The 15,848-nt window shown below is 32.2% G+C and overlaps 1 protein-coding gene across 3 annotated transcripts in view; it reads left to right on the forward strand.

Annotated features, from left to right (window-relative positions):
• nuf (rab11 family-interacting protein nuf) overlaps nt 1–12,943 on the forward strand; it is a 97,214-nt gene extending 84,271 nt beyond the window's left edge. For 2 of the 3 annotated variants that reach the window (XM_076416649.1, XM_076416650.1), the window contains exons 6-8: nt 1,116–1,372; nt 1,437–1,731; nt 12,179–12,943. In XM_076416649.1, the coding sequence (XP_076272764.1) occupies nt 1,116–1,372; nt 1,437–1,731; nt 12,179–12,316 (690 nt within the window). In that variant the 3' untranslated portion in view covers nt 12,317–12,943. The remainder of the gene's footprint in view (nt 1–1,115; nt 1,373–1,436; nt 1,732–12,178) is intronic. The other variant, XM_076416651.1, reaches the window with a different exon arrangement.
• Nucleotides 12,944–15,848: the final 2,905 nt, after the last annotated feature.

Consider the following 15,848-nt stretch of genomic DNA (forward strand, 5'->3'; position numbering starts at 1 on the left):
ACATGTCTATTCTAGTTATTCTTGGTCACGTTCTATAACAATTTGATTTTATTGAATATGCGGTGATAGAGAGGAAAACATTTCATTTATTTTAACTAACAACTTAAAATGCTCTTCAGATACAGCCTTTGCCGACCACTTGTTGGGATCTTTTCGTTGGATTCCTGTTTCTAGCATGAAGAACAATATATCTGCAATGAATTGTTAAAAAATGTTATGATTTACACAACCTAATCAAATATTATTCTAACGTATACCTTTTTCCGTCAACTTTTGTTGTCTTTACAATTTTTATTAGCGTCTTGCCAAGGGTGTCGTAGTGTTCCATTTTGAAATACCTATAAAAATTGTATTTTTGGAAACGCAATGTCTGGAAGTTGTATTAGACTTCTTCATGGGTTACCTTTATATTATTTAAATCCTAAAGAGCTGCATGTCCCTAAGTTTTCTACGGATACTTTCCAGAAATACTGAAATAATTTTATTAACTTATTTTTATTTTAAAACAATAGTCACCTTTTTTATACATTTCATAAATGTAATCTTAAATAGAATTGATATCAAGGTATGGACAATTTATTTTCGGTCAATCCAAAATGATTTGGATTTTCTTTAATTTGAGAGATTTTAGTCACAGTGCCCATACTAATAATCGCTGCAGCTGTAATACAATAAAAATGTCTCCAATAAAAATCCCACTAGTTTAATATTAATAGTATCAATACTTATAAATAACCGCTCGACGGCATTTAGGCATATGATTAGAGAGGTAATATGTTTCTGACTGACTTTATTTGGCATTTTCAACGACCGTAATCACAAATATTAAGCAGCGATTTGAAATTTATCAAAACAAGCAAAGACCGATTTATAACCTCTGTGTTTTGAAGAATTTTACAGATATTTTGCAGGGCATTAGGCAATACATTATACATCTTGATGACGCAAGTTCACGCTAATTTGAATAGACTATACGTCGCAACACAGAAAATAAAATGATAATTTTTGATTTCTTGTTTTTTTTGCTCCATTTTTGCTAATAATGTAATTAGTGCCGAATTACAATAGATATAAATTGTTCGATGTTGAAAATCTAAAACCGATGTTATTTTCAGGACGAGCAGCGTCGGTGTAAAGAGCTGGTCCAGCGGATCGAACGTGAAAAGCAGCTGCAGCTGGAAAACGCCGCCATCCGCTTGCAGAGCGCCCAGAGCGAGTGCGACAAACTGAAGGAGGAAGTGGTCCGACAACGAACCAAACTGGAGAAGCTGGAGAAACAGAAGGATGATCTCACGACGCAGATGGGCGACGTCAATTACGAGTTGAACGAGGCCAAGGAGGAGGTGAAGGAATGCAAAAACAGAGAGAATAGGTACGTCTCGAATTCACCACCCCTACCCCACTTCACCCGCCTTTAATTTATCTCCGTTATCCAGACTGCTTAAAGACCGAGACGCGCAGATGCAGCTGTTGGAGGACCTGTCCAAGGAGATCGAGCGCTTGAAGCTGGAACATCGGACCCCTGCCTTGCCCACCACCAGTCCGGAAGCTCTACGGCTAGACGAGCTTCACGAGGAGATGTCCATGTTGAGGGCGGAGAACTCGCAACTGCAGGAGGCCAACGAGGAGCTGCAGGCCAGTCTACTACACGCGGGGCTCGAAACCGGACGGATGTTAACTAACGGGGAGAATAGTTTAGCTCACGAGTTAGATATTATGTCCCAAGATGAGGTGAGATTATATTATTTGAAGCATGGCATGAAAAAGGTTGCTCTATCCACCTGTTCTTGTATAATTAGTAATCCTTCTACGTATTTCTACTTATTCTTATATAATCAGTAATTCTTCAATGTCTTTGAATGTATAGAGAAAAGTAAATCTATCTTTTTTCTAAAGACATCATAGTATGGATTTTTCATATGTAGTTGGTCTAAAAATAGCTGCATGATAATTACGAGTACATTATTCGAAAATATTTAGTTACGTAATACTTTCAATGGTAATTCTATTTTCCTAAAACTGAAGCAGGTTAATGCCTTTTTTTAATTTACAACTATTTTTTTTTCTTATCGATTATGTTTTGCTTCTTTTATTGGTCCTTTAATATTTTCCTTTTTTCTATTTTTTATTTTTCTTATTTTTCCATTTTTCAGTAAATCTCTACATTATATATTATTCTTTGACTTATTAGTATATTCATTTTCGAATGGAATGCTTTGTTTGTTTTTATATATTTATCTCTGTTTTGTCACTATTATTTCTAGATATATACATCCGTCTATCTCTTCTAATTCTTAGTTCTCCAGTTTCGTGTTTCTCACTGTGTTTGTATTTGCAATTCGATATTTCTCTTTTTTCTTCATTCATAGTCTCTTTTCACCAGATTATCTGCATTTACCAATAGTTGTCCATCTCTTTATTTTACTATATTTCTATTTATCTTCTCTGTTGCATATAATGGGCCTATAAATTAGTTTTAATTTTTTTTAATTTGAAGCTTTATTGCGAAGAATTGGAACAATGTATTTTATTCAAAGTCTTGTCCATCGATAGCCGCTGCTTTTCCCTATCTTTCAGTCAATTTATTTATTCCATCTCGAAAGAACCATGCATCTTTTGATGCTATCCACGAATCAACCCCTTTTTTAGCATCTTCATAAAAATAACTAGTAATCAAAAGAGCAAGGTCTGGAGAATACGGCAGGCCTTCCCATTTTAATGTTCCCAAGTTCACGTATTCAAGTATGTTTTCCCCGGTTTTGCAATATATGGTCAAGCGTTGTCATGCTATATTTTTCTTGTTACATTCTTCTTATATTCTTCATGTACATTGTCGTATCTTTGATGGTTTAATTAGGTTTTAGCTGCTCGTAGTATACGACATTAAGCTGATGCTACCAAATACAGAGCCATGTAAGAGCCAATTAAGTTGAAGCCATGGATATTTGGCTTTGCCATTGATATTGATGCCTGACCAGGTGGTCTCTATGATTTTTTTTTTGTTTTGGATTATGATAATGGATCCACTTTTCATCACCAAGAACAATACGATGCAAAAAACTTTTTCAATTTTGCCGTTGAAGCACAATTTCATACATGACCAAACGCTTTTCACGCTTATGGATTATCCTCATGGTCTTCAAACTATTGGAAATGGTTTGTTGTATCACTTCCAACAATTCTGCATATTTTTCTTGCACTTTACACGGATCTTTATCAATTAATGTCTTCAAATCATCGTTTTAAAGGTTCTTTGGCTGTCCAAATCGCTCTTTGTCTTCTTCACACGTTGAAATCGATGAGACATAGTTTCCATAAGCTTTAATTCTTTTTTATTCAAATTCGAGTAAAAAAAAATACAATTTTCCGTAAATGCGGTTTACTTAGTACAAATTCAGACGTTTTAAATACACTGAAGAAATGTTTTGTTCACACTTCAGCGAAATGACACATACTGAAAAGTGAAGCCTGTCACTCAGTCAGTAATATCATCTGTTGCAAATCTTTTTAAAAAATTTTTTTTATTATTCAATTATTACATTGTTACTAGTCGTGTTCGTCTAACCTACAATGTGTCTTTGTGATAACTTAAATCTAGGTATATAAATAGGAGGACCCATCGGTCCTATCTCAGTCTCTGGCGAAATAATGTTTATATGTCACTGCTGTATTTTTAATACATGCACCTCACTACCCAACACTACACAAGATCAGATGGTTTGATTCTTTTGAATGTGTGTCCTGTTTTGCTGGTATCCCCGGTGGTAAAAAAGCCGCAATATTTCAATATTCTCATAAGAATGGAGTCTTTCCTCATGCCCCCTTGCAATTCTCTTGATTTCTTTACCGACTGTGGGTATCTGAAAGTCTCGATGTAGGTATCAGTCCTATAGTATTTGAGTGCGCTCACAATACCTCTCAGGACATTGTTCTGAAAAATTTGTATTTTATTTATGTTACTCTTTGCAGAACATCCCCATAATTGAACTCCATATGTCGATATAGGTTTCAGTATTTGCTTATATAATAGCAATTTATTATGTACTTATAATTGTGATTTTCTTCCAATTAGCCAGTACATTTTCCTATATTTCAATACCTGTTCTTTTCTTTTCTTTTTTATATATTCCTTCCGGCGAAGTTTTGCATCTAGATTCATTCCGAGATATTTAGCGTTGTTACTATATGAAATGATTTACTTTCATTAATTCTTATTTTCCAAGCTTGTGTCCAATTAGTTATATTGTCACTTGGCTGTTGTAATTTTCGTGAGGCTTCTTCACTAATGTCTCCGACAGGTATAATCGCAGTATTTGTGATATATCACAAGTGTAGAGTAGATAAAACATTGGTTCCAGTACACTTCCTTGTGGTACACCTGATTTGGCTTCTTTTATTGTATAGTAAGCTTATTCTTGTTTGATTCTAAATATTCTGGTTGTAATGTACGATTGCAATAGTTCGATGTATTGTTTTGGTAGCATTTTCTGTAGTTTATGAACAAAGTCTTCATGCTAAACCTTATCGAAGCCTTGTGCTACATCTAAGAATATAGCTGAGCATACTTTTTTACTTTCGTAGGCTTTTTCAATAACATCTGTTATTCTGTGGACTTGGTCAATTGTTGAATGCTTGTTAATAAACCCAAGCTGGTATGTTGGTATTAGGTTTTTTTCTCTCTATGATATACACTGCACATAACATATAAAGTACATATCCCTTTAATTTGTCTTTCCTTTGGTTTTCGCTTTAAATATCGTTATAGCGGTAGTGTTTGGATTAGTATCATTTTTATCTTCTTAGCTTAGCTTATATACTCATTTCTTTTAGTAATTTATATTTAAAATATTTCTCCATCTTTCCCCACATTCTCAATTTATACTCCATTGGGATCGAAAATCAATTCAAGAGGCACTTGTTCTACTTGATAGTGAAATCTACATTCTTTTATGAAAAATCTTCGTTCCTCTTCCCTCCCAAATATTTGGAGAGGTTAACTTCCAATATTCTCCCTTTAAACTTCTATAAGAATCATTTGGCGTTATAACTGTTACCTCAGAACAAAAATCTTGCTTTTATGTGTTTTAGTATTAAGGTTTTAAAACATTTAGAACGGTTTGTCATGAAACTCTGTTCTTCATTCATCATTTAGTCTTTTAGCAGTTGTTTTCTGAGCATTTGATCGAGGTTCGCGTTAGCTCATCCTTTTCGCATCGTTGACCAATTTATTTCTGGTATACATCCCGAATATAATGGACGAACATCTTGAGTGACAACAGTGCCTTTTTGTCTTTAAAGATTTATATAACTATATTATTGCAGTAACTATTGGTAAAAATGTATCTATTCATTTATCTCCTGATGAAAAGCCACGTATTATTAGGCTAGTCATTAGATACGTAAGACAAATTTTACCACTTTTTGGTCTACTCCCTCCCTATGTGGAAAAACCAAAATTTGTTGCTCCTTTGGCCCCTTTCAATATAGCAAAATAAAGGATCTACCAAAAATTCAATCACTTTACTACTTTTGCTCTCAATTACATTTGATCTCGGAGTCATCCTGCATCCTGGTTATGTAAGGATCCGAATTGGTAATTAATCGAAAAATTTTGTTTTGGTAGCCTTTGGTTACTAGTCAGTTTAATATTCTATTGCAACACCAGATTTGTAACCCAAATATGTCCAAGTAGATTTTATAATCGGGTGAAAAACCAACATTTTTGATCTTAGTAACAGGTAGAGCAAAAGTCCCGCTACCATTTTGATTGCGCGCCATCTTGATTATGTGGTGTTTAGCTCAGTTTCGCTTTAACCATTGTGTTGTGTAGACGTTCAGATTTTATTATGGGTAAATATACGCCACAAGAATGAACAGAAATAATGACAATAATTATTGCCACTCAGCGGAAATTGCGTCAAAAATATCGTAATCGTCCTCACAAAACCACAATCTATCATATACATACGAATTTTCGACAGTACGGGATGACAACAAACAGGCCTCGTTCTGGAAGACATCAGTTCGGAGACGTGGTTCCCAGTTACACATTTCTGAACGCAGTTTAAGGCGAATTTTGAAAACTGATCTGAAAATGGTCACGTACAAAATGAGTCAAAAAATTGCTACCGAGAGATCCTAATCAACGAGTTGAGTACAGTAATACAATCCTAAGGCTGTCTGGTGAAATTGAAGATGGGGCCACACACAACTCCTTCAACAATTCAATTATTGTATGACGTTTTTCCAGGGCGAAGTGGCGATTTAGCATGGCCAGCCAGATCTCCGGATTTAACAGCACCAGGCTTTTTTATGGGTTTTTTTTTAAATCAAAACTTTATGTGAATAAGCCCCAAACGATTCAACATCTTAAAGACTATTTGTTTATTTGTCATGAAATTAAAAAAATTCAGCTTCAGATGTTGCAGGATGTCATGGAAAATGCCATAAAAAGAGCCGAAAGTTTCACAGCGAATGGTGATCACTATTTAGCCGATATATTTTTTTCAATCATAACGAAAAAACAAATGTAAAGACCAAATAAACTTTTTGTGAAAACCAAACTTACTTATCTTTTCTTTGAGCAAAGTTATCGGCAATCAAAATGGTAGCGGGACTTTTACCCCACGTTGTACAAGTTGGGAGTACCTTCCGACTAACCAGTACAGTTATTTGATTTTGAATCCACTCTGCTTTTTGTCTAAAGGAACAATAAAAGTCGTATGGAACCTTTTTATGATCATACGTAATTACCAATGAAGATTCTCCTAATAGGCACTAAAAAAAACTTTAAAAAAACTAGAAACAGGTCATTTCCAATTCCGTGCAGATTTTTATATTTCGCCTATTCAACTTTACTCAAGAAACTAGCATTCATTATCCTTTAGGCTTTGTCTCAGTGCTGGTTTAAGAATACTCATTAAGCGTCAAAGAAAAAGACAACATTTCAACAATATTCGGTGTAATTAGGGACCTACATACAAATCGTTCACCCCAGACGTTCTTTAAATTGCCGATGGAAAAAAATATCCATTAATAATCTCGACGTAAATGTATGTATATTTCCAAGCCGGTCACGCAATATTTTGAAGACGTGACAAAGGGTTCGATGGTATGCCTTTAAAAAAAGCTGTTTCTATATACGTTTGTTCGGGTGTTACGATCGGTAGTTATGGGGAATTATTACGCATATTGGATTCAAAAACAGGATGCATGTTACGTACATTCAACTTTGACTGTTATTTAGTTAGTAAAACTATTCTGACATAATAACCAGAATGTTAATTATACTGCCCAACAAAGAAAATGTTTCATACTCAAGAATGTCCCTATGTCACGAATTTTCATCTGTTGTATTTACAAATCACCATAGAAAGTAACTGTCAGCTCTAGTTTTAACAATATGAGTAACCTTTTATATTTTCTATGGTCTAAATTTTCAATTTAGGGAAAATATGTTCTTCAATTATGGTTAAAAATACAACCGCTAACTGTAAAAATACAAATGATCTAGACAAGAGTCTAATTCTTGAAATGCTTGGCACGCGACGTTGCCAATTCTTGTAAATTATACGTATATTTCAAAAATATAATATACATAGAATGAATGATCTTAATTTACAAATTAACCTAAAATAACCTTAAATAAATAGTTTGGCTGCATCATATTTCTATGTGATTTTAATAGAAATAATATATCCAAGTCATTTTTATGCCCTACATGTGTTTTAATATAATATCTTTCACATTTCTTTCTCTATTATCTCAATTTTATATCATCCCGAATGCTTTCTTATAAATTCCGGAAATAGGACCCCACAATTTTAATGAATGAGGATTTAGTTCTTGTTTCAATATTATCTTTACACCACACCTCTAAATCTTCAAGCGAATCAAACTCCAATGTTTGGTGTTCAGTTTATTGTCGTGGAATGACTGAATATATGATCGACGAGCTGTGGTTTTCATGAGGTATGTTTACATAAAGGACATCGAGTCATATTTATCTAAACTATTCTCGTAGAGTCGGTTATGCTTAAAATATAATGAATTTGGTATAGAATTGAATCCAATTTGCAAAATTAAAATAAAAAGTGAATAAATACGCAAAATTGGATGGAATTTGTCTCTGTCTGTTGTGTCCAGCATTAGCAAGACTACATTACTATTACTACTTACTATTTATAATCAACAAGTGAACGGTACAACAACAAATAAACTATAAATAGATAAAAGCAATCAAGAGCTATTAGAGTTTTTACCAGTGCCAGAGCCAAAACAATATTTGAAAGTTAAAAATGGTAAATTTAACGAAGTAAATAACGGTCAACAATATTTGTTCTTTCTGAAATAACATTTCCTCCATAGAAACACAACTTGACGCCTCCTCTAAGGACTACCTTGTGTGAAGATCAATTTATGTCAAGATATGTATGAGTTCCACATAGATGTTACAAGTCAGTTATATTACGAAAAGAAATTGTGATGTTCTTATAGTAAATAAAGCATACAGACTACTTGAAAAAAAAAGAACGCTGAAATATCCGAATCTTAATCGAGCATCTTAATTTGTTAAGGTTAATTTTAAGCAATCTTCCGTAGAATGATGTGAGATTTCCTTACAAAAGAAAAGTCAAAATACAGAAGCCAAACCACCTGATGATATATTAAAAAATGTCTTTAAAAACGAACAATCATACTTTAAATTTTGTTAGTGTAGGTAATTGATATTTATCATTTTACTATGACCAGGTGAACTTCGTATAACCTACATATATCCTGCAAATTTTTGTCGTTTTGTAAGGTCTGATGACGATGTTATAACTGTCAGCATGGCATCCAATCCAATATTATTTTGAACATTTTTCCTAAACCGTTTTTCTATTAAAGAAACTTGTACATTTCTTTTTTTTTATTATTACTCTTAATAGCTCCACAATCTGCCCAGAGGGCAATGAGTATTTGTTATATTTATATGATATATACATGGCATGCTGAAAATCACTTCATTAAGTGATCTCCTGTATAAAATACTATTTTAAATAATTAAATTATTAATAGTCTTAGTCTTATTATTAAATAGTCTTAGTCTAAAGCTTATTCTAAAGTCTATATATATCCAATAATCAGATTGGATGGTGTTAGACGTTTTAGTCTAGTAGCTGATTAGCGAGTACATTGGAATGCACTGACACTCTTTCGAAGTACTTCACACAAACACGTTGAATTACACTCGTTATTGGTTCTAGAGGAATATCGCGTTGTATCACTTCATTTGAAACGTAGTACGGAACATCGACAATGGCACGCAATACTTTATTTTGGAAGCTTTGTATGATGTATATATTAGACTTGACAGCGGTTCCCCATAGTTGGATTCCATATGATCAAATAGGCTTGAGTTTATATTCATACAATAATACTAACGTTGAGAACTATCGACTGAGAACAGTCGAAATAGTCGATAGTTGCCAAATAGTCGAAACAGTCGATAGTCAAAAAACTAGCTCGACCAGTTCGACTGTTTTTTGTTCAAAGATGTACGAACCCTTTCCTGTATAAATTGTGAGATAGGAAAGGACTGAAATAATTGAGTGGACTAGTTAATTTTATAAGTGCTTATATTTTCTAACGGTAGTATAAACGAGACTAACTTTAAAAAAGAAAAGAATTCTATGGAATGGAATAATACTCCACAAATGTTTAATCGCATTTTAATATGTTAATTGCTGTTTTCAAATAATATACTACAATAAATATAGACAATACAGTAGAACTTAAACAAAACCTAAAAACTAAAGATGTACAATAACCATAAATAGTAATTAAAAATTAAACATATACCTAATCAAAGAAAATAGACTAATTCATGACATAATTAAAAATTATCACATAATAACTACTAGAGTTCTTTTTAATAAAGTAAATGCTTTATTTATTATTGAACGGAAATATTTTATTAACAAAAATCGAAAGAGTAATCGAAATATTACCTGTTATTGCCATAAAAACAGTAAAAACTATTTTACTATTTATCATTCACAATTTTAATCTTTTTATCCTATTACATTAACAATCTTGAAAAATATCGTCCCAAAATGCTGCTATATTAATATACAAAATATTGTTATTTACAAGCAAACTACCAAAAAAAATCATAAATAAAACTATATATATTACTTATAAATCTATGTAAGTATAAATTGGGTACATTTTCATCAAGGTCGCGGCTAGGACGACAGAGCCAAAACGTTAAAAATCAGTCGAATGTTACTAGTAAAACCAAAAATAGTAACTAAAAGTACACGACTGAAACAGTCGATAGTAAATAGTAACAAAATCAGTCGGACCGAAAATAGCGACTGAAAACAGTTACTGGTAAAAAGTAGTAAAATCAGTGCTATATTAATATACAATATATTATTATTTACAAGCAAACTACCAAAAAAATCATAAAACTATATATATATATATATATATATATATATATATATATATATATATATATATATATATATAAATTGGGTACATTTTCGCCAAGGTCGCGGCTAGGACGACCGAGCCAGAACGTTAAAAATCAGTCGATTGTTACTAGTAATTGTTCAAAATTTTGTTAACTTATATCTGATACAAATTTGAATCGTATCAAATAACTTTTATGGTGTAATTTCTTGTGTGAATATTGAAAAAGTGGGCATGAAAGTATCCTCTACGATATATGTTACGTCGAACTAATAACGTCGTTTGGAAGCAATTATTATTTCATTTCTCAAGCATTTCTCATCTCAGGAATTAGTAAGTGTACTGGATCTGGTGATGGGACGAATTGAGGAAATTTTACTTTTCTACTGGCACAGCGCAGCCCAATAGATTCACCGTTGTATTTTAATATCTTTAATGTCTAGATTATTATCATATTCTGTCTCATGTTGTTCATCAATACGGTTAGCAAGTGAACTAACTCGTGGCATATTTTATTGACTTGGACGACCACCGAAGTGAGCTCGTATTTTCCTTGGCAGTGTTAATAATAAAAGTAAATACATTTCCGGCGCACCAAACTTACAACTAAATAATAACAAACGAATAACAACATTCGCTACATATTTTAATTATATCCTTGGTAAATATTTACTCAACCGCAATTAGAAATTACCGTTAGCACATAGTCATATAATATTTGACATATATGTAATTAGTTTTCACTTGATTTTCATCTTATCGAATAGATGTGCCTCTCAAAAAATACCTACATTTGTATGAAATCTAAATCATGGTAAAAAATGGAACTATTGATGGGAAAACCAAAATTGTTGTTTTTACCATTTTTCCGGCTATTATTCCATATTTTCTCACCATACGAACCTTCCCTGGATTTCCACGAATATTTCGAAATTAAAATTATCCAAATCATGCCAGCCGTTCTCGAGTTTTAGCGAGACTAGCGAACAGCAATTCATTTTTATATATAGTATATTCACGTTTTTTTGTACATACTGCCGCAATTTGTAAATTAATTTTAGAATCAGACAATATGTTCCTTCTCATTTTATTCTTGTTAAAAAGAGACACAATACTGTCTGATTAGTTCGAACACGTAATCGAATGAGCCTGTCAAAGTCATCCGGTTGTCAGACGTATACAAAATTCTTGAAAGCATTACTGATAAAAACTTATAATTTTAACCTATAAACTATTGTCACCGTATAACTTTGGTTTTTAGATGCACTATAATGTTAAAGTAAATTATATTTGATAACATTTTTGTTCAATTATTTTATTTAGATTAGAATTTTGTTGTATGTCAAAGCCAAACTGAACTAAAACTCAGAGTTGATGCGGCAACATTGCGACGTTTTGATACCACAAATTTAGATGACTTATGTACAAAATAACTTTGAACAGACTATATATAGAAGACAGAATATTTAAAATGAAAAACTTTCTCAGCAAAAATGTATCTTTGAATATATAGAGAAATAAAATGATTATTTTCATTATCCCAAAAAAATTTACCAATGAATTTGAAGATCTCCTGAAGTGAATTAAACATTTTTTTGTTGGGCTTTGTTGTCGATTTTAACCAATGAAAAGCATGATTATACGCAATGTTGCAAGTACTCTGAATAATGGTGGAGGTAGAACTCGTATTTTAAGAAATTATTTTTAATAACGTCAGGTCCACCAGGCTCTGAAAGAACAACAAGAGGTAAACAGACAACTGAGGACGTACATCGAGGGCATCCTGCTGAATATCGTCGAGAACCATCCCCAGCTGCTGGAGGTCAAGCAGAAGAAGAACGGACTGAAGAACTAACTGTTCCCGGAGGAGGCCGGAGATCCAGAAATCGGGAGGTGGTCAGGGATTCGTGTGCTTAAAATTCAGTAACAAGTACCGTCCTTTTAATCTGTTATGTGATATTACTAAATCACTGTGATTTTTATATCGTTTTATATGAATTGTTAGATTCCTGTGTAAAAAGCAATCATTGTTAGAGATTTAGAAACGGTACCAATAAAGAAAATAATAGATCTAGAAGTTTCCTGATACACAGTATGTATTTTAATTAATGAAAAAGACTTTGGGAATTAAAGGCGTTAATTTTTTTGATAATCATATGATCTGGGCAAGCGATCAACGTACAAGTTCAATCAATTCAACGCTGCCCAATTATTCCGCAGGCAAAATCATAGAATGTTATATGAAACTAACGATATTTTATATAATATTTGTGTAAATACTTGTTTTAAATATGTATATAACTCATAATATTATTTTAAAATATATTTTGCTGTTAAACTTGTAATTATAAACTGTTGATTGTATTAAGTATAAATAATGCGAAGTACGTTCGCTTTTATATGTAAATATTAACATTGTTTACAACTAAGTTATTCATTTGGAATATAAATAAACATATTTTTATTTTATATAAACCCCACTGTACCCAATCTTTTAAATCTACAATATTTTCAGGTCATAGAATGGACTATGTATATCATCGTTGCCTTTTTCCCACAAAACCACTATTTACATATATCGAAACAAGAAGAAAATATAAAATTTTAATTTGATCGTTTTTTGAAAATAATGTCGAATACCAGTTTTAGACGATATTGCCAAGAATTGGTGAAGCACACTTTATTATCGATAATTTTCACCAAAGATCTAATCATTCAACATTATAACGAGTAACGTATAGTCCTTGCAATAAATCAATCAACGTACGTCGTAGATGACGTCGAATATACTACTCAATGCGGTTTATAAAAATATAAAATTCGCCTCAAACTAGGGCCGGATTTTTTTTCTCGTTTTACCTTAGAATATAAACAGAGTGTTGCTTCTAAAAATATGTAAGTGAATTAAGACCGGAAGCAGACCGAACGATTACTCGCTATGGAAAGCAACCGAATAGCCGCCTTTTAAAAACGATCAAAATGATTGGGTTCTCGACGCAACGATGAAAAAGATGAATTATTCGCACAATATTTAGCTAACGTATTCCAACCGAGTAATATAGAATCAACAATGAATATAATTCCTGTTTATCAGTCCGATTTAGCTGTAAATCAGATTTTTCCAATGGATGTCCACAGAAATTGACAACTTCAATCCTAAAAAGGCTCCTGGAACTAATATTTCCTGGGTTATTGAAAGAGCTGCCACGAAAAGCAATCATCATGCTGATTAAATTCCTGTTTGAGACTGAAGCATATTCCGGTATGTTTTAAGGTTGCTGAAATAATTATGCTCAAAAAGCCTGACAAACTGGCAGAACAAACTGGATACAGGCCTATTTCGCGGCTACCTGCGATATAAAAATTATTTTGAAAACATGCTGTTAGAGCGTACAAAACCCTTTATATAAATACCGAATTTACAGTTTGGACTTCCAAATTCAAAGTTAAAAAACAATCGACCAAGTGCACAGGCTAATAGCGGTTAAATTATTGTCGACTGATGGAATCATATTTAATTATATATAAAAGGAATTTTACATGTTTACAAACTGCAATTGATGGTATATTCAACTCATTACCAATGTTAATTCCAAGCATCCATCCATTCTATCTTCATATTATTTTTTATTTTTCCCAATGAATTATTTTAAATGGAATAATATTCAAGGGAAATTTAATAAGGCATAAAAAAGTTGAAAACATAACGACTAAAAAGCATATAGCAGTGCTTGAATAAGACCTGACACTTGGATCTGAAGAATAGATGCTAACAAAACTATCAGTGGAGAAAAGTAGACTGTAGGTTTTTTGATTATAACACTGGCAAATGACTTAAAATCAGTGTGCCATAATTTTCTCGCAAAGGATATATGAAAATGAAAATATTAGGAAAATAAAATAAATAAATAAAACGGGGATATGCAGAAGTGTATCATATTAATAAAATAGATTGAAGTGAAGAACTTCCACAATAGCAACCCATATACCTAGTGGAAGTATAGCTACATATATTACATCCCCCCGAGCAGCAGAGCCATTTACTTAGACCTAAATGGAGTGTTTGAACTAACTGTCTTGGTTCCAGGATACATAATTTCAGACTGAAGGCAAATAAAGCAAATATGTTGATATTTATTCTAATGATTAAAGAATTTAGCTAGTTTAGAGGCCATTCCTTTTGTTCGTTGTTGACTTTTTCGAGAGTCAATATAGTAAAAATGAGCTAAATAATATATGTTCTACAATGTGCATTTAGATGGATAGTTGAAAATTTAGATTTCAAAGTTTTATAAATAAAATAAATGTAATTGCAGAAAAACATTTATTTATCAAAATATTCATATGCTCGGCCTGTTTTATTCTTTATATAACATGGCCTCCAAATGTTTTCCATCGATTCTTAGTCACTCCCCTAGCCGAAAACTAAAGCGCATCAAACAATTAATTTGAACCATGTGTCAATTTGTTGATGTCCTTTCTTTCTTTCCCATGTTCTTCAAGCGAGTAGAAATGGTTTCTTGTGTTACTCCCAAAGATAATGCATATTCTTCTTGCGTTTTAGAGGGATCATCATCCAGTAACGCTTTCAAATCCTCGTCTCTGAATTTTTTTGGCTGTCCAGGACGCTCTTTGTCGCCGGTGTCAAAATTACCACTTTTAAAACGTCGAAACCAGTATTCACAGGTTGAAATCGATGGGGCATGGTTGCCATAAGCTTCACGCAGCATCCGATGAGCTTCAGCCGCCTTTTTCTTCATATTAAAGTAAAAAAGTAAAACTTCCCGTAAATGCGATTTAGTCGGCACATATTCAGACATCTTCAACTCATTGAAAACTTTTTGTTTACACTTCATAATTACACTTCTACGAAATGACACATAGTGAAAAGGCTGTCAGAGAAATTTTAACATAAAGTTGGTTACAAATGTACCGAAGCTAGGGATGATGAAAACATATCGATTTTTAAATACTTTTTAAATTTTGGAATAAAATTGCAAGATATTTTTTTAACCGATATATCTATATTTTGATATTTTTGTTGGTCGATATTTTTTCATATAATAAATAAATTAAATATATTTCTTATAACATTATAAAGAAAGCATACAAATACAAGCAAATTATATTTAATAAACCTTTTAAATTGGTACTTAAGCTTAAAATGTATTTTGGTTTATTATATTTAATTAATTTAATATATTTTGATACTTTATTGTAAGGGTTTATTAAAAATATATATTTTAAATATAATATTTTTTGCGTTATATATTGATATTTTTCTGCATATTATATTGATATTTTTTCTAAACCCTTACAATGAAGTGCCAAAATTACACGGAGCTTTATTTTTTCGGCATCACTATATTGACCTAGTAGACCTAGGT

This window comes from Rhynchophorus ferrugineus, unplaced genomic scaffold, assembly GCF_030347505.1.
Source record: "Rhynchophorus ferrugineus isolate W39M unplaced genomic scaffold, kcgeb_rfMv2 rfM10, whole genome shotgun sequence".
In the NCBI taxonomy this organism is placed as follows: Eukaryota; Metazoa; Arthropoda; class Insecta; order Coleoptera; family Curculionidae; genus Rhynchophorus; species Rhynchophorus ferrugineus.